General features: G+C 35.8%; 2 protein-coding genes across 2 annotated transcripts in view; one reads left to right on the forward strand and one right to left on the reverse strand.

Annotated features, from left to right (window-relative positions):
- The window catches only part of LOC118737954 (nucleoplasmin-like protein), a 21,830-nt gene extending 3,827 nt beyond the window's left edge, over positions 1 to 18,003 (reverse strand). Inside the window, exons 1-2 of the mRNA XM_036468789.1 lie at positions 17,823 to 18,003; positions 17,463 to 17,605 (exon numbers count right to left, since the gene is read on the reverse strand). Of these exons, the coding sequence (XP_036324682.1) occupies positions 17,463 to 17,605; positions 17,823 to 17,844 (165 nt within the window). The 5' untranslated portion in view covers positions 17,845 to 18,003. The remainder of the gene's footprint in view (positions 1 to 17,462; positions 17,606 to 17,822) is intronic.
- Positions 2,152 to 10,004, forward strand: LOC118736738 (sodium-independent sulfate anion transporter). Its single transcript, XM_036466753.1, has 9 exons — positions 2,152 to 2,176; positions 4,363 to 4,668; positions 6,448 to 6,672; positions 8,058 to 8,173; positions 8,241 to 8,544; positions 8,650 to 8,952; positions 9,017 to 9,162; positions 9,230 to 9,403; positions 9,486 to 10,004. The coding sequence occupies exons 1-9, from the start codon at positions 2,152 to 2,154 to the stop codon at positions 9,702 to 9,704; spliced, it is 1,818 nt and encodes a 605-aa protein (XP_036322646.1). The 3' UTR covers positions 9,705 to 10,004.
- Positions 18,004 to 20,147: the final 2,144 nt, after the last annotated feature.

Raw genomic sequence — 20,147 nt, forward strand, 5'->3', positions numbered from 1 at the left:
ATGAACTTTAAAACAATAAAATAACTTGTAACATTTTAAATAAACTACAATGTACTACGAAAATAAATCTCATTTGAGGAAAGGATAGCTTCATTATTCCACAGGTTAATAATAAAATCTCTTCTTATATGTCACTGCATGTCGTTCAGACAATTTTTGTTGGAAAAACTCAAATAATAATCTTCTAAATTTGAAAGACCGCAGCGTACACTACGACCCTAGCTCCCCATGGCAGATGTGCATGTAGATATGTGCATATCGCCAATCATAAATCTATAATCAAAAACCAATTCACTCAATAAGAAATTAGCTGTGTGTATGTAACTCTGCCGCAGATATTGTATGATATTCAAAAGTATTTTAATGTGTTTAAGCATTTTGTCTGACTGTTACCAAATGAGATCAGAAGTTACCAAATTACCATAGAGAATAAAAGTTACCAATTTTGGTAACATTTTACCAAAGTGGCAACCGCGAGCATACAAACGGACTCCCAACAATTACGATGAGACACGACATACATATATTTCACTATGTTACATATATCGCTATATTCACGCTGCAAGTTTCAAGTGTCCCAGAGTTTAAAAAACCAACCGCCCAAGCACGGAAACTTTTCATTTCTAATCAGACACCGACCACAGCAGCAACAGGTGAAGCGCCAGCAGCGGACACAAGAAAGTTTTACCGAAATTATATTTAAATTATTGAAAAGTAATTAATACAAAAACATATTAAGCTACAGTGTTGTGGGAACAAGAAGCTGGAATTCACAAGTAATGGTACAGCTCAAAGGTGCGAACACAAAAAGTGGGAGTTAATAAAATAAATTAAAAAAATAGTAATCTAATGTGTTGTGATCGGGGGTTTCACCGTCTAAAATGCGGCCAATTTCGCATTGCGTTATTGACAATGAAACTGACTGACTTAACTGATTACTAAGATGATAATTGAACGGCACATAGAAACTATCTAAGCGTACATATGTATACACCACGTAGGTACTTCGATGACAGCCTCATTGCAAGAACGAGTTACGTTGAGTAGTGTTTTTGAAACATGTTTGACGTTGTGCTTAAGTAAATAATCATCGAATAGGGCCGATCAATGGTTTAGATATAAAACACCGATATGCATCGGATATTGTCTTTGGTTCAGCAAGGTTTAGTAGGCTGTTACATAAAGTATAGCCCGAAAGTTGTTGTGAGAAGTTCGGTTCAAATCTGTAAAAGCTTAAACAGACGGCAGCGTTGATCCGCACTAACTCGGACTTAATCCGGATCAACTGCAGTTAATTCCCGAGTTGATCCGGATCAACGCTGCCGTCTGTTTATGCTTTAAGAGTCCTACAGACGACTTTACCTTATGGAATAATAATACTGAGCTAAAAATATTAGCAGCTTCCAATTCATAATTTAAGAACGACAAATGCAGCGAGCTCAAAGTTGAGAGACACGAATCTGGATTATAATTGGCGAATCTGTAATAAATATCGTATAACGTCAGGGGAGCAAATGTTAAGGCGACCTCATAGAATTTAATTAAATTAGTAAATAATAAATGATATTAAACTATTTTTTTTTTTAACAACCAGCGGTACTTTGCTGAAAATTCATTTTCAAAAAAAGTACCTGGCGGGAGATTCCGTACCCAGTTAGCGACAATTTTCGGATCGCTATCTTACTTGTTGACGCAACAACATACCTAACATGCGTTAAAAAGTGCAATAGCGTTCCGAAAATTGTCGCTAACTGGTTACACAATCTCCCCAGTGATTTGTTTGAGATTCGGAGATTTTAAAGACTACCTTTGCATTTCGCAATATTTTATTGTTTTACTTCCGTAGCGGCCACTCCGCGCGGCTTTTGAAAAATTATTTAAAGTTTAGGGTGAAGATGGTCTAAAAGGACGCTGGTGCCAAACTGTTTCAAGAAATGCGACGCTTCTTTAGAAAAATGCAAACGGTATTGGTCCCGACGAGAAAATGTGCTAAGTGTGGTGGAACTGGAAGGATGTGGTTCTTTTCAACTACCAAAGAATCGAACGATCAATCCAGCAATCGCATAGTTTGGATGAATTTTTCATCCAGAAACTTCCGCAGCTTAAAAACGGCAGAGAATTGATGTTACATTACGACAAAAAAGGGTAAATATGACGCTCATTGAAAATGGCAAAAGTACATCGAATAAAGCGGAGAATATATATACCAATGGCTGATATTCCGCCCTATGTTGAATATCGTCATCTTCAGTAAAAGTGACGATACGGCCATCGTCAGCCATGTAACTGATGCGCTGACGATCGTCGACGATGACGATGACGATATTCAGCATAGGGCCGATTTTATCCGTATATTACATGTCTGTAAAAGTCGGAATTTTGAAAAAATACGCAATGTTTTTAACGCGCATTGTGATTGAAATTTTACCCATTCAGAATTTTTATATTAAGTACAAAAAGTGTCAAGTTTATGCAAATAATAAGATTTTTATTTATTTATAGGAAATTAAATTAAGTTAACCCCCATCCGATGTTCGGGAAAAATTTCACGTTTTAGATGTTGTCGGCCGCTGTGGTCTAGTGGGTAGCAGTGTGTGCTACTACTCCGCAGGGCCTGGGTTCTAGCCATGGTCAAAGCAACATCGCAAAAAAAAATATATAGAAAAAAGGTTCTTTCTTAACAGCGGTCACCCTATTATTATTATTAGATGTCGCTCGGGCCGGGGATCGAACCCAGGTCCTACTGAGTGGTAGTATGCACCCCTAACCACTCGGTTGCATAGGCCGCAAAGGTTTTTATTAAAAAATAATTTACCACTTGCGTTTTTTGTGGTTAAAAAATTGTGTTTAAATTTTTTCGGCATTAAATAAAAACTTGGTGATATTCATGTATCAACATATTTTACCTCCCTTTTATTAGCTCGGGATGTAACTATGTAATATTGATGCGCCTAAAAGATGCAGCGATTTCTATTGTCAAGTTACATACCTGATGACAGTACGAATGGAAATTATAATAGCGAGGTTTTAGTTTTTCAAACTATAATTTTTTTATTTAAAGATTCTGTGAGAAATATTTTTCATTTAGATCGGGAATTTAATTAGCCGTTTTAATTGTACTTTTTAATTTTGTGTTTCAAATTACTAAGCAATTACACAACTTAATTGTGTACATGCAATGAATGTGTGTATATTAAATGAAATGAGTTCGTAAAAAAGATTACACGATAAAAGGGGTGCACGCTGGACAAAATACACAGCACACAAAAACGTATAAACTATGTAATTGTAAATATTTTCCTACACAATCGTTCATGTGACATACTTTAATGCCATTACTAGTGAAATTCGCATTTGGTTTACGTTTGATTTACAATGATTTAAAACCTACATATTTGATACAACATAGTAAATCAAATTTTCACCACATAAAAAAATTACTTTCAAAGATAATAGCATGTACTTATAGTATTAAAATATCAATAAATATTTGGTGAATACACCGCTACCTTATTGGCGAAGGAAGTGATAATGAAACTATTGTAGTATATTTTTGATACCTGCATATATACATATGTGCATACCGCACGTGTGGTGCAGCAAATATTAACGCTGTTTTTGATAGACTTTTTTGTGCTGATCACGAATCCATAAGTGTAAAGTTCTGTTCTGATAATGCCCTCTCTGCTCCTTGACCTGACCTGGTCAAGGTGCAGGGATGGTATTTTTATGGATTGTAGTCGAAAGTTCAAACCTTAATATAAGCCTAAGTGGTTATATCACGGTAGGTACTCAAACTTCGCCAAAATCAGTTTTTGCTGTTCAACAAATGACTATCAGTGACCATCAAGTCAAGGTGCAGGAATGGTATTTTCTTGGATTCTAGTCGAAACGTATCACCTCTTCTTATTTGCTAGAGCCTCTTCTTATTTAGCTGAAAGGTATCACCTCTTCTTATTTGCTAGAGCGTCTAAAATACTGCAAAAAACACAATTTTTTTACACTATGATCTCGTTTTTTATAAATTCTGGAGCTGTTAGAAACTTACGGATTCGTAATTAGCACAAAAGTCTATAAAAACAAAAAACTTTAGCATTTGCCGTACCAAAATCCTTTCCCATTTTTGTTGGCATGTGTAATATACAGTTATTATAAAATTTCAATTTTGTTGGAAAACGCAATCAAAACGACAGATGGAAAGACCATATCTTCGCCATTTTTGGGACGTTTAGTCTTCTGTTAGGCTGAAGATATTCTCTTATTAATTGTATGATGAAATCTCAGAAAACGTAAATTTTGAATTATGTACTTCTCTATATTATTAAACGTGCGATTGTTCATGTATTTTTTCATACCCTACAGATGAAGATGACATTTACCATGAAAAATTACCGAATATTTGTAATGCCTTAAAGAGATCGGCAAAGAATTGTTGCACCCTCACAACGGCAAGGAAACGTTTCCCCATCATAAACTGGTTGCCAAAATATAAATGGAAATTTCTCATACAAGATTTAGTTGCGGGTCTAACGGTGGGACTAACCGCCATTCCACAAGCGATCGTCTATGGTACAATAGCGGGTTTAAGTCCACAGTATGGCTTGTACTCGGCATTTATGGGCTGTTTCATTTACATAATCTTTGGCACTTGCAAGGATGTTACAGTTGGTAAGTATGAGTAGAAGAAAAACATATTTCCTGAACCTTTGGGGTTTTTGAGTTGTGACTGTTTTTGATTTAGGGTGCGGGTGCGATATGTATGTATATTGATAACACAAGGCATCTTTATGTACATCAAACCCATGATACTTGTATATGGGCAAATCTAAAAAAATAGGTACTCTCCAAAAAAAAATTTATTTTTAAATTTTTGAGCACACCTATGTTTTATATATCATTTTATTCGTATTCTCTTAATAAATCGATTAATATAAGTGTAATTCATTTTCATCAAGTGCTTCAAAAGTTAGACGAGGAATAAACATGAAATAGAAAACAAAAGAATAAACTGGGTTCAAATTACGTTGTTCAAGTTGTAAATTTTGAGCAAAGATTTTGAAAGTTGAGCTCACTTAATTGGAACGTTCTAAATTCAATGGCATCCCCCGTTTTACCAGATTGGCTCCGGTTTTCGAGATAACGGTATTTGAAAATTTTATTAAATTTTATTTTTTTTTATAAATAACTCCCTCAGTTATGAAGTTATTTTACTAAAATTTTGCACATAACGGTTTTTTTAATATTACCTTAATTATTCCTTTAAATTATCGAAATGGGTGCACTTTAAGGTATAGATCCAATACAACTGATTACTCAGATATGTGTTTTTACGCTATAACTCTAACTTCATATCTGAATAATAAATTCTCTGCGTGCTATATGTTAAAGTGAACCTATACTAAATTTTTACCGGTTTAATTGGAGGAGTTATAACGCAAAACAACGTCTCTGGACAATCAGTTGTATGGGAGCTAGATTTTATAGTGAACCGATTTCGATGATTTTATGACATTGTGAAGGAAATATTAAATTACGCTCAAGATCGCAGAATATTTTATCTTTAAAAGTTAGTTTATCTTGCTAAGGTATCAAATTATTCATAATTGTTTGTAGAATACAATACATACCTTAAAAGTTCTTAAAATTAAATGCTTCAAAAACTATACGCGATAAACCGAAAATTTTGAAAATTGTGAAATGTGGAGTTACAGACTTTGAGTTACTTGCCATTTCGTTAATTTTTAATGCACACCTTTCTTACCTACTACATATGAAGTATACACATAAGTGCTAAATGCCCATTAAATTTTAAATGAGAATATGGTGTGCTTCAAAAGTTATGGCATAATTCATTTTGCCCCTCTTAAAAATTACATAAAAAATTCACTTGTTTTCATTATTTCTTTTTTTATTAAAAACCTATGCATAATTCAAAAGTTATGCAGCAAATTGATCCAAATTTTGTTTGAGGCTTTAAGTATACATCAATGAATTATGATTTATTTTGGAACGAATTTCCGTCATCCCTTGTCAAGTTTGGTTTGCAGACAAACCGGTTTCGGCATTGTGCCATCTTCAGTGTCATTTTTCGTTCTCCAGCTTGATATAGTTTCCAACAGTGAAAATAAAGCTAAATAACAACAAGGCTACCTGTTTTTTAGATTTGCCCATATATGTACGTACAGTCTCAGAAGATAATTTAGGTAAACCTTCTGATGTGAAGCCATTCTAAAAGGCCTGCCCAAGAGGGCTGAGAAAGGTGCTTGACTCTCAAGAATGCCTTTTGGAAGGTTTTTAGCTCCTGAAATTGTATACTAGGTATGTATGGATACATCTTTTCAATGGTCTTTCATAACCCCAAACTCGCATTTTTTAAGCATTATTCAACAAAAAAAAAAGTATATATAGCAATTTATTAACATTGTAAAATAAATCTTTCTTAATTAGGCCCCACCGCCATTATATCTCTCATGGTTCAAACGCAAGTAGCAGGCAGCGCTGACTATGCAATATTACTCTGCTTTCTATCTGGTATTGTCGTACTTCTGATGGGTATACTAAATTTGGGAGCACTCGTGCAATTTATATCAATACCTGTGACGACAGGATTTAGCACAGCGGCAGCAATAACAATTGCCAGTGCACAAATTAATAATCTGTTCGGATTGACAAGTAAGTTTTTTTCACATTATTAATAATTTTTGGTTGTTCACACGAAGGTTGCGGAAAATTTCACTTTCAGTTGAGTTACCAGACACTTTGATGTGAAAGAAATAAGAAAATATTTAACATTATAAGCATGCTCAAAAAGATGATTTAAGTATGAAAAAAATGTTTGGACTTAATATAGGCTAGTTTGCATGAAAAAATTATGGGATTGTAATTTAGAGAATCCGTACTTGGCATCGCGATTGAGATATTAGCGAAACGAATGTCATTTTTTCACCGAGGCTATTAACAGGCTCCTTAAAATGAAATCCCCTGAACATGTGGGTATTAGCAACCGATTACACTAGTTTACAGCAAAAATGTTCAGTGGATGCCACTATCAAATTCCTATAAAGAATTCCTCGCTGATTCCGAAAATCGACTTAATTTTTTATTCTATGGATAAGTTTTCAAGATATTTTCAATCATATTTCTTAATATTAAATGCGACAAATGAAAGCTAACAAAATTCTACATAGACCGTATATACATCACTTTTCGATAGGTCTGATAGTTTCTGACAAATTAGTTAATCGTTCCAGACGTTTTGTCTTTTTTATGAAATAAAAGGATTTTTAGATATTATTTTTTATTATTTCTCTCAAATTCGCGATTACTTTTACACGACAACAATCGAATAGTTTGCCAGAATTTTTAACAAAAATAAAAATTTCTGGTGCAGCACGAGCAAGTCGAAATACATTTTTGAAAGCGATTTGCGCTCATAGTCACACCTTGCATGTTTATTTCTGAACATTTCTTTTTGGGTATTCACACGAGAAAGTAGAGCCTCATATTCAATGTTTTTGTGTATAGGCTACCTTCGTCCTCATGCATAGTCTAGTACATACCATGAATTTACTATGTATCGTCGCTTCAGAAAACGAATGTCGAATGTGCAAAATCATTATTTCCAATAACAACACAATTAAAAGTTTAAAAAATAAAAACTTTTACTACTTAAGACACATGAGCCAGTCAACAGTTAGGATGTTCACACTTGCTTGGTTATCAGTTTATCTGGTTAAAATTTATTATTCTGTAGTGTATTTTATTGTTGTAAACTGAATAAAAATATAACCACATAACCAGATAACCTGATAACCAGGCAAGTTGTGAAGCTCAGTATTATTTAAATTTTGAATAGTGTCATTATTGCAAATATGGTTTTGCACATTCGACATTCGTTTTCTGAGGCGACGGTATGTACATATACATACGTAGTAAGTTTTAACACAATCGTACATTGGGTCATGTAATCGTGCACTGCTCTAGTACGTAAATACACACATACACACATATTTATGCATATATATACATATAAGTACTAATTAATTATCTAACTACAGGTCCCTCCAATGATTTCATAGAATCCTGGGTAAATTTTTTTACTCATTTAAAAAATACTCGACGAAATGATGCTATCCTAGGCTTAACAACATTAATTTTACTAATAATTATGCGAGTACGTTATTAGGTTAAAAATAAACAGGATGCTTTTATTTATGTATATTATAAAATTTCATTCGCAGAAGTTGAAAGATATCCCCTGTTCCTATAAAACAATCACCAAGTACATATCATTGTCTCGGAATGCACTGGCAGTCGTTGTCGGCATCACTTTATGTTATACACTCAGTCATGAAAACTGGTTGGCGTTTCGGGTAAGTGGTGAAATTGTACCAGGCATTCCAACATTTCAGCTGCCACCTTTCCACACCCAAGTGAATGGCACAGATGTCAGTTTTGCTGGGATGATACAGGAATTGGGCGCCTCACTGGCAGCCATACCTCTAATTTCGGTGCTGGAGAGTATTGCTGTGGCAAAGGCATTTTGTGAGTACAAACATAACTTCATACATATGTATACATATGTATGCATAAATGTAAACAAAACAATTCACTCTTTTTTTCAAATATTAATTCAATCTTGCCTTGCAGCAATGGGAAAAATTGTAGATGCCTCACAAGAAATGATTGCATTAGGTATCGCCAATATAATGGGTAGTTTTGTTTCATCCATGCCCATTACAGGCTCATTTACGCGTACTGCAATCAATAATGCCAGCGGCGTTAAGACTACGTTGGGCGGTGCTTTCACCGGCATATTGGTTTTGATGACCTTGGCGTTCCTCACGGAAACTTTCTATTATATACCAAAGGCAACTTTGGCTGCAATTATAATAGCCGCCATGATATTTATGGTGGAATATGAAAGAATCGTCGAAATTTGGCGCGCAAAAAGTATTAAATTCTTAAAAAAAAAACATATCGGATACATACATATGTATATATTTCTGCATTACAGAGGTGGATATGATCCCTTTCCTGGTTACAGTGATTGTTTGTATATTTTGGACTCTGGAATACGGTATGGTCTGCGGCATCGTTGTAAATATGTTATTCATATTGTACAAAAGTTCTAGGCCCAAAATAGTCATTAAAAAAGAGAAGGTTCAAATATGTCTAACTTAACCAGCCAACTAAAAGTTAGCATAAAAAAATTTCTTTGTTTACTTAGTTGCAAAAAGACACTGAAGTAGCCGTTGTGGATGTGCAAGAAAATTTAACCTACTCTTCAGCGGAATATCTGAAATCAAAGGTGATTAAATACAAAACCATGCATGGAGAAGACATCAAAATGGTAGTGATAAGGGGAGAGGAAATCTTTACAATTGACACAACAGTGGCGTTGGTAAACAATCTAGTCGCATATTGCTTATTAAATTTTGTATCCATTAGGCATAGCTAAAGCATAACTTTCTTTCATTTCACAGAATATTATAGCGTTGAAAAAAGACTTGGAAGCCCTAGATTGTGACTTAGTGTGCTGGAATTGGCAAATATCTTCAGCTGGCGTGGTCTGTCGCTTACATCATGATGCGCGGAGTATGTTTAAGTTTACTAAAACACTGCAGGAGGTTATGGCGAGAGGCATCCAAGAAAGTACCATGACAATACAAACAGACAGTGACTCAACTACGATACCGATATAATCCGAAGATAATTTAATTTTAAGTTTAAATATTTACCTACGAAATGATACTTTGAAGTGATGCGCCTTTATGTTGTCACACAAAAAAGAGGGTCCTACAGTTTTACGCCGACTCTGAACGGCGATTGTATTTTTATGAGAAGCTGTCTTTCATGTCGGAATTTTGTATATATAGACATAAAAAATTAGACACTGCTTGTACCAAAAAAACTATTTGTTTGATCTCCTTAACCCATCACCGGCCAGATTGAAAGTATGAGTTGCATATACAGCTATGGTTAATGATTTAACACCAAAATTCAAAATGATATTGTTTGTAACTTATGTTTATTTATTTATTTATAATAATTTTCATTTAAAATATAACAGAAACCACACAAATTAAAGCTACTTACCAAGGCACATTAAACAGGTAGTATCAGTAGAGCAAAAACAACATTTGCGTGTATTTTGTTGTTGCTTCTGGTATCGAAAGTGTCAACAACTGTTCTGAATTTTTTCTTCTAAATCAAAGCGTGCCATGTGAAATACAAAAAATTATAAAAAATAAAAAATTGAAATTGGAAAAAATAAAAATTGATGCAACTTTCTTTCCTAGTAAATTTGTTTGCTTCTCGAAGCATTGATCCATCCTTTGCAAGGCCCAGTAATCAGCGGTCGTGCTGCCGAGTTGGGCGAACGTTCCAAAAACTGCTATTCAATCGCTTGTTTTGTATGGAAAAAGGTTTCACAAGCAAATGGATTTTAACAACTTATAATTTTCGTGAGAAAAAATTAAAAATATTTGACATTTTCGAGACCAAATAATTTGAAAATAAATCAAATCAGCTGCTCTACTGATACTACCTGTTCAATGTACCTTGCTACTTACTGAGAAGAAAATTCTCCCATTAGGAAAAATTTTTATTTAAATTTTTGAAGTATTGGTGGGCATTTGAAATTTTTCATGTAAATAACAAGTAAAAATATTTATTGTTATTAGAAATTTTATAACCAGGGAACGGATTTTATGGAAATTGCCTTTTTTCTGCTAAAGAGACAGAGTATATTCGATTAAGAAGGTAGACGATTTAGCTTTCCTTGCTTCCATATATGTATGTATACACATTTGATGTTGCCTTTTTTTGCCTATTGTACCTTTAAAAAATGTTTAAGCGAGTAAAAGTTTCAGACGTTCCATATTTAAATTGGGCGCCATTTGTATCAAATCACGTCGAGCACACGTTTAGTATATCCAAGGCTGTGTAAAAGCCTGTTCTGTTACAAAAAATTAAGTTGATAATGAAGAAAATCGATGGATAAATAAAGAAGTAATAAGTGGTCATATGAAAGAGCGCAACGATTTTTTGTATAAGGGTATTCAGACTATACTCGTTAAGGTCTTAATTCGGTATTCGTCAACTCCCACTATTGTTTTGTTTATGTAAATTACCGAATATATCATTACCAACTTAACGAGGTCGCAAGTCTGATAATGTGGTAACACATGCGATAAAATGCCAGCTGATTCCTCTCTGTCACAAATTTGTTGGAAATTCCTTGTGCGAAAAGTGCATACATTTTATCAAAAGTTCAACAACCCTTTCTATCGTGGAATTCATAAATTTTACAAGTATTACTTAAATAAAAGTAATTTTAACTAGAAAAAGAATAAAGGGCGTTCGAAGTTGAAAGTCTTTACCGAGTTACCAGATAACGAAGTAATACATTAACGAGTATAGTCTGAATACCCTTATGAAAAATTAGCAGGAAAGAATGTTACTAATACGCCATGTACACCTGAAAATATCCCGAAAACTTATCCATAGAATAAAAAATTAACTCGATTTTCGGAATCAGCGAGCAATTCTAAATAGGAATTGGATATTGTGTAATTTTTCAGTTTTTGTCTCTTTTTAGTGACTTCTTTTGTCTTTTTTGCTATTTCTAGTACCTTTTTCTGCCTATTTCGCTATTTTATTTTACCTCTTCCAGCCTATTCCGTTATTTTATTTTGCTTTTTTTTATAGGGCTTTATTGCCTTCTATTGGTTGGCGCTATTTCCCCTTCAAAAAGGAAATAACACATATGGGCTTTATCTCTCTTTTTTGGGAAATAAAGCCCATGGGCGTTATTTCCACGGGCCTTATTGCACTCCACCGTTTTTAGGTCGTAAAAATTCGTTCCCTGGTTATAAGTATTGAACCGTTGGAGACAAAATTTTATTCCGAGCATATTCTTGTAAGGTATTCAATTATCTAAAAAATACCCTGAAGTAGTGCAATTATGTACATCGCCAGCAATATCCTAAAACTTTTTTCTTAAATGCGATTCTAACGGGCTACTCTCCTGCCCGCGTGATCTTGTCTTTTTGGTTCATGCTCCGTACCGTCAATTCGTTTCAAGTTTTCTTGTCTCTTTCGATCTTTTCGTTGCTTCCCATTTAAAGAACCAAGGACTTGAATTCAATTCAAGTTGACGCGTGTGGAAGCAAATTGAATACATAAAATAGAATGCGAAAAAAATTGCTTTCAAGACTTGACGTGTCTGAAAGGGGACTTATCATTGTATTGGTACAGAATTTCGCTGCTTGCTACCTATACATGCTACCACTTTGCAATGGAGTGCTCTCTACAGTCCGACCGATTTATCGGCATCGGCGTTGGCATCGGCTAGTCCCCTTTCAGACACGGCAAGTCTTGAAAGCAATTTTCATCGCATACTCTTTTGTGTTTTCTCTTTGCTTTCGCACGCGTCAAGTTTTATTGAATTCAAGTCGTTGGTTTTTTAGATGGGCAGCAACGAAAAGATCAAAAGAGAATAAGAAAACTTGGAACGAATTGGCGGTACGGAGCTATCTGTACTCTTCCCCTCTCTTCTCAACTCCTTCGCCAACGAACTCGCAGACTTGAAAACAAGACTTGACGTGTCTGAAAGGGGACCCAGTATAGGGATGGGCGGCAGAACAGCTCGCGCGCGATGCGGGGAAAAATTTAAAACCGAAAGGGTAAGCAATAGCCGTGTACGTGTATTAACCCATTTTATGCAATGTATATTGCCAAGGCTATTATATTCACCTCTTTGTTTATAGAGGAACAGTTTCTAACTATATTTGTAGCAAATAAATAAATATTTATTAAAAACAATTCAACATCATGAAATGCCGACCAATTTAATTTTTTTTTAATTAAGAAATCAATAAAGTTCATATGATTATACATATGTAAAAAATAGTATGTGCTAATTCATACTGGCAAACAATAACGTGCTAGAATCCTGCTAAATTATTTAAATTCTGTAAACTCTTATGAAAAAAGTGTATTTTATACAAAAAACCATTAGGTTTTTAACAAAAATAAAATTGGAACTTCGTTATATGGTTTTATAACCAGTGTGGATTTAAAGTATGAAAATTGGTCATAAGAATGTCGTCTTCGTTTTCGTGACTGTTGAGCTCGTTGGAGTTTGTAAAATGTAGTCAATGCAAAACTTATTTGCACTTTTATGTCCATACCTGCATTTAAAATCACTTTGAGTTTATAATTATTTGCAGCAGTATATATGTAGGTATATACATACACTTCACTTTGCATCGTTAAAAATTAAAATCTTCAAATCATCAAAAATATATAGATATGCATACATGCAGCTTTTTTCATGTTAGCTGAGCCGAAGATACCTAAAAATATTCGACAACTATATAATACTATTAGAATACCTTTCCCGCCATGTTCAGTGCTTATTTAGTGCATTTTGTTCTGGATACGAAAATCTTTTTATACACATAAGTATGTACATACATATGTGTATAAATAAATGCATTGTTTCAAATAAAATATATATCTTGATTGAATTAAAGCGAAAATTCAATTGGTTGTATAAAAGTTTAAAATCGTTATTAGTGCATTACTATTTATTTTGGTTTTTGATAAATACAACAATACTTATATCTTGGACCGATCACTAATGTAGTATAGATGCATATTAAATTTTACTGAAAAAAAAATTTTTGATGTTTTGATTTGTCCCAAGTTTTGGTGCTTTTAGGAAAGGTGGCAGCCATGGGGTCTCACATTCGTGAGTACTCACATATACTTGTTCTCTCATTCCGATCACACATACAGATGCAATTCGCGCAAAATTTTCTGTTTCCCCCCCCGGGCACAATTACCTCACCTCATCCACCCAACGGTTTGCACATTTGCCCGCGGTTTGCAATGTTGGGCATTTTGCCCATCGCTAGGCTAGTATATCGGAACCAAATTGCCCTTTTGCGCCGATTCTTTGGAATTTCTTTTCATATGTTCTTGAAACTTACGTTAAATTAAGTAGTATATTTTACAAAGTTTTAGGAATTATAAGATTTTAAAATGCTTGCAAGGTCAGAAAAAAAATCATGGCCGACGAATTGAGAGAACGAATTTGCCTTGTAATGTTTTTACCATGGAACGAACTGTATTTTAATTGAAAAATAAATAGCAGATAATATCGATTTGAAAACGGGGTTCTAATCGTTCTCTAACCTAAATGTTTGCTGTATGTCTACGTTCATAAGAAATTTCCGCCTAAGTTGACTAAGTTGAGAAAGGACCATTCCCACGACAGCTGGTTCTACGTACCGGAATGACTCGGGTTTTACCCGACCAAGGGCTGTGGTTTTGGCGATGTAACCCCGTTTAGGTCGGTGAAATATCTCAGAAGTTGTTCGTCCATAGGGCTACATCTGCTACGTATTATTCTACTCAGGGCTGGCATAGAGTCGAACTCTCGGCCAGAAACTTGCACCTGCTATGTTAGTCTGCTCAGGCCTACGGTCTCATCGGCAGTAAACCCAATCCTTTGTGGCCCAATGCTGCTCAAACAGAGCAGCCTCCACGGCAAACCCCAGACCACCTGAGCAGCTCAACACAAACACCACAGCACAACACAATAGACCATACCACAACCACGACAGACCATACCACAGACACAACCGCACCACCACCCACACGCCACCGCCAACAAATCCTGGTTCCTCCAACGATCTGTACGGTATGTCTGACCAGGATATTCCGTTATATGACATCAGTCAAGTGCTATACCTGCCTTGGCTGGTGCCGCTTCAGGGCTCACAGGGATACCATCCTAGAATGTCAGGGCAGTGCTATCCGGTCAGGCGATGTCGAGCTCAAAATACTTAACGTTTATATATCCTCTTTCACCAGCTGCGCGGCGGGATATCACCCTGAAATATGTGCGCTCCTCAGAGGTGAAAACCGTGTGGTAGTTGGTGACTTTACTGCGCACCACGGTATTTGGCATTCAAGCCTGTCAAATGATCCTAGGGGTACACTCTTGCCTTTGCAGATAGACGATTCGACATTCTGTACAATGAATGACGACGCACCCACTAGGATTATGAGCAGCGACAACCTTCGTCATGCTGATCCTATAAACCCCCGTATCAGGGACTTCAAAACGGAGATTCGGCAGCTTATGACCGTACATAAGCGGAATAGCGTACATAAGGGAAGAGCATCTGAAGACTGTGCTTCGTCGGACACGGAGCGATGCGCGAGCTATTTTAGCCGACAATTCACACTGCATCCTCCGGTGGCCAAAGCCAAACGTCGAGTGAACAGAAGGCTCTTGGTTTCACTTGCGGTGAAATTCAGGTAGCTATCGGGAAGGCGAAAGCCTTCAAAGCCATAGGACCCGACTTAATACTCATGTTGATGCTGAAAAATTTGGTTCCTGCGGGAGTAGACTATTTAGCCAAGGTTCTCAACCTGTCTATGGCTACTCTCGTCATTCCAGACATCTGGAATATGGGGATAGTGGTCCCGCGGCTCAAACCAGGGACACCAGCCAACAAAGGAGAGTCTTATCGGCCGGTAACATTCCTTTCCCCGGTTGGTTGCAGTGCTTCCTGGTCGCTGCCTAGGATACAATTAGCGCATTATTGCGCCATTTTGATTCATTTCCCCGGTAGCGAAGACATTAGAGGCCTTGCTAATCCCGTATTTTGCGAACCAACAGACCCCAGCGAAGCATCAACATGGTATCCGTAAAGTGCACAGGTCAACAACAGCACTTAAAGCCATAAACACTCAGATAACACGTTGCCTAAACCGCAACCGCCCGTCAGAGAGCTATTCTAGTTGTGTTGGATCTGTCAAAGGCGTTTGATACCGTCAGCCACTCCACGTTGCTAGAAGACATAAATGCCTCCTCTCTCCCACAGAGACTCAAACAGTGATCGGCGAATTATCTGAGTGGTCGACACTCGTCAGTAATGTTTAGAGACAAATCGAGCAAACCTAGAAAAATACAAGTAATTTTTAAGCAAAAAAACAAAACAGACTTCACTTCTCATATAAAAATTTAAGATTATCGTTAATCTCTTCATGCTCTAATGATCGGATTTAAACCAAATTACAATGGGACCACCTCTGCGGTAGCACTTTTCCTTTAAAACAAGAATTGTAGCAATCGGTTAACGTGGTTTAAAGCTATGCGGTAACATACACTGCCGGAACAAAGTATTGACACAGCAAATTTTTCACAATATATGCAACAATTTTTATTCTAATATTTTTCCGCCAATTTTGTATAACAATATGGTTCATTCAACAACAAAAAACATAAAAATATAATTCCTAAACTTTGTGCAAAACTCACGAAAATTCATCAAATTTTTATCAAAATTTTCAACTTTTTAATCAGATTTTTTAGAATTGTTTTGAGCAGTGAATGCCGTTCTGGGCACATAACCACCTGACGTACACGAGACAGTTGCTTCGTCTGCCTGGCGAGTAGAGGACCACAAGCCCAACTTCCCTCTGGCTACTGCATCAGGTTGAACTCATACCCGAGCAGATTAGATGCAGATGTGCCTCTGTCCCTGTGGACAGACCCTATAGGCGCTTCGATATTCCGTTAGTTGAGCTTGAGGACATCTGAGATACAAGCCGATCTGGGCGGCAACTACTATTTCATACGTATGTATACGAAATTCCCATCTCGCCATCTACGCTATTTAAAAAGTTATAGACGAAAATATTTTGATTTCCTAATAAGGCTTAGCTTACAATCCGAATGTTTAAAACGTTTTTTCTAGAATTCCGGTTTTCGACTTAAGCGGTTATTGCTTATGACCGCAGATATTATACATATTTGTTTTTTTAAGTGATAATAAGCAAAGCTTTTAAATATAGAATCATTTAACGATTTTTGTGTTTGCACAAGTGTGCACAAATGCCAAAAAAAACACATTTCCCAAACCATGATGGAATTATACAATGTCCCAAATATCAAACCACGGTTAACAAATTAGATATATGCTATAATTTTTTCATATTCACATTTCGCACACGATCTTCGAAGGTGACACAACTCGATATTACAGGTCTGTGAGAAATTGCGAAAAACTATTTCTTAGCACATGTTAATCATATGTGCAATGGAGACTTTACCTTGGTTTTTCGATAGTGTAATAAACATGTATAACAAAATTATATCAAAAATGTGCTCCCACTCATGAGCACATTTTTGTCATAATTTTGTATCATGCTCCCACTTATGGTGAAAATTTTCAAAAATGCCAAATTTTGAATTGTGTCACTTTTGAAGATCGTGTGCGATTTGTATTTAAACGTGAACGGAAGATTTTGTTATATTTGCACAATGAGCGCGAATCGCACATGCTTGTAAGGTAACGCCGGTATACATACAAATGGGACTACAATATGCAAAAAGTGATATTGTATTAAAAAAAAAGTCTGATGAGTAGTTCACTTACCTCCACAACATTGAATTCCTCCTCTTTCGCTTCAGCGCCCAAAAGGATCTGTTTAATAATGAGCCTCTGTCCGCGGGGGAAGTCTTCATCGTTCGAGAGCACATCCCATGACACCGTGCTGTCCTGGCCAGTGAGTGTGACACCTGAGGACAGAAATCACAATTTAGTAACCATAATTTTAATTCGTGAAGTGTACAACTGCATTGATGCAATAGCCTTGAAAATTTAAACTCTCGCGACACCGACAGCCCAATAGCAGACGGCGCCATTTTTATACTCGTGAATTTGTGCAAGTTTTTGCGCAAATTGATAAAATATACGCTCCTTGCTGTTCAACAATATTGTATACTTGATATTTACCATAAAACGATTCGTCCGACATTGTGATTATTTAGATAAGTTTTGATTATTCAGTTAAGAAATTCACGTCGAAAATTTGCACAGAAAACCCGAACGGCGGTTGTGTAAATCGAGCGAACGAGCGAGCAAAAAGAAAGTGTACAGGCAAAAACTGCAAAAACCATGCCGGTTAGACGGAGAAAGAAGAATGCGAAAAAATGCCGTCAACTTGTATTTGCTTTTGATACGCAAAAGCAAAGCAAACGTCAAAAAATGTACCGATTCATAGTGTTGCCACATAAACCGTTTTAAAATAGCTGTAAAACTAGCCATTGTACTATCGAATATTTCTAATTATTTCACTATCGAATGGTGGATGGTCTCTGTATATAAAACTATGTTCACATATCAATATTATCTCAATCAAAGCTTGTTTTTTAATCACCCCGTTCACACTGGCAAATCTCAGATTATTAGCCGTCAAATTTGTTGTGCTTGTTATTCTCACATCTCAAAGAAAAGTTATGTTTCTTCTCTGTGCCACCGTCATCACGTTTTTCTGCTATAATAAGCAATATAAATATATTTTAACTTAACATTTTATTAAAAATACCTTTACAAACCTCTTTTACTTGCTAGCGTACATTTTTGTTTACTTTTACATTTGGCATTTCTCCTCTCTTTCGCAAAAACAATCGATAAAACTAGGATGGACACCGAAAAGTTATCGGTTAAATTTGAGATTATTTTATAATTACAGATTAACAAGGGACGAATTTTATATGAGTAGTGTCTTGTCTCTTGCAGATTAGGGTGTTAAGCTAGAAAATGAGGATAATCTACTTATATGTGAACCTAGTATAAGAGCCAATTCACCCTGGATGTAAGGTCATGCGTGTTGAGCTTGTAGGCAAGAACTGTAGGGAAATCAGCGCCCTACAAGAAAAGGACTTTTTCTGACCTCTTCACTAACACACTAAAATATACACCAATACACAGAAAGGTATTTGTAAAAATAACTTTATGCAGTGTTTTTGCTGCATTTAAAATGCAACATTAAGCACTGTCGAACATAAGTTTTCAAAGAGCGTTCATGCAATCGCATTTAGCAAATGTACATTTACGCGAGTTCGAAATCGTATGCTTTTGACAAACAGCCGTGTTCCAGTCGCTTATTCGGATCCGTATCTATTACGATCAATTCCCACGCAGAAGATAATGTGCAAAACCCCTACTGAAAAGGAAAAAATAAATTTTTAACCAAAAATTCAATACAAAAACTTGAATTGTTTTAACCATGACCGAACATTTGTTTGGTATATATTCATTTGTCGGTGCTGTCAATTAAAATTTCCTCACTTAATTAGGAAACAAAACAAACAGAGTTGATCACAAATTGATCCAGATTTCTATCAGCATCACATCGATGTTCAACTTGCTTAACTTTTCTTTATCCAAATAATGTAAAACAATAAATGAAATCTCGATCGGCGATCACTGAATCGCAGCTAGCCACTGTATACTCGAAAGAGCAATGTTGCCACTTTTTCTCATTAAACCATGTTCGAATCCTGGAAATTTTAGATCACAGGATTGCTTTTAGCATTTAGATTTTTAATGCAAACATGGAGTTGCATTTAGTTGCATTTAGGTGACGAATTTTGTATGGATACGAAAATCCATAGCATAAAAATGCTATGCATTGAAACTCTGGTTGGCATTTCTATCAGCTGATTAAAAAAGTTTTGCCACGGCAGTTTAATAAAGGTCGCTCACAATCCATGGCATATTTCTGCAGTTGCGTAAATTCGCCAGCTCTTATGCACCGGATCGCGAATAGCCCTTTTGAGTTCGTGATCCGCTCCGCTGTGAAAATGAGGACGAAAGAGTTGACCACAGAAAATTTTACGCTTAAATGTCAAAAACACGCAAAAAACGTCGCAAAGAAAAAGTCACCATGTAAATGCACGAGGATTTTCGAAGACTTTTTCAAAAGGGAACGTACAAAAAACGCAGGGTGAAAAGGCATCGTATAAATTGGCTCTAACTTTCAAAATTTGCACTCACAGGCAAACGTTTTTACCTACCAACTGTTATTTGCATTGCCTGATATAAATTTTATCAAAGGAACTGTTTGTGCGTGGGCATTTTTTACCTTGATAAAAACCTTTGTGAAATGGCTATTTTTGCCGGATTTCATCATTCAAAAAAATTAAAAAAAGGCAATTTCCACCCAAGCGAATAATAACAAATATTTTAAAAGAAAACAGCTCAATTGTTGCTTTTATAATAAAATAGTAATAATGTTGCCGCCACGAAGCGATCGCGCAAATGAAAATGTAGTTG

The sequence above is a fragment of the Rhagoletis pomonella genome, unplaced genomic scaffold (assembly GCF_013731165.1).
Source record: "Rhagoletis pomonella isolate Grant_MI unplaced genomic scaffold, Rhpom_1.0 Rhpom_scaffold_00004, whole genome shotgun sequence".
Classification (NCBI taxonomy): domain Eukaryota; kingdom Metazoa; phylum Arthropoda; class Insecta; order Diptera; family Tephritidae; genus Rhagoletis; species Rhagoletis pomonella.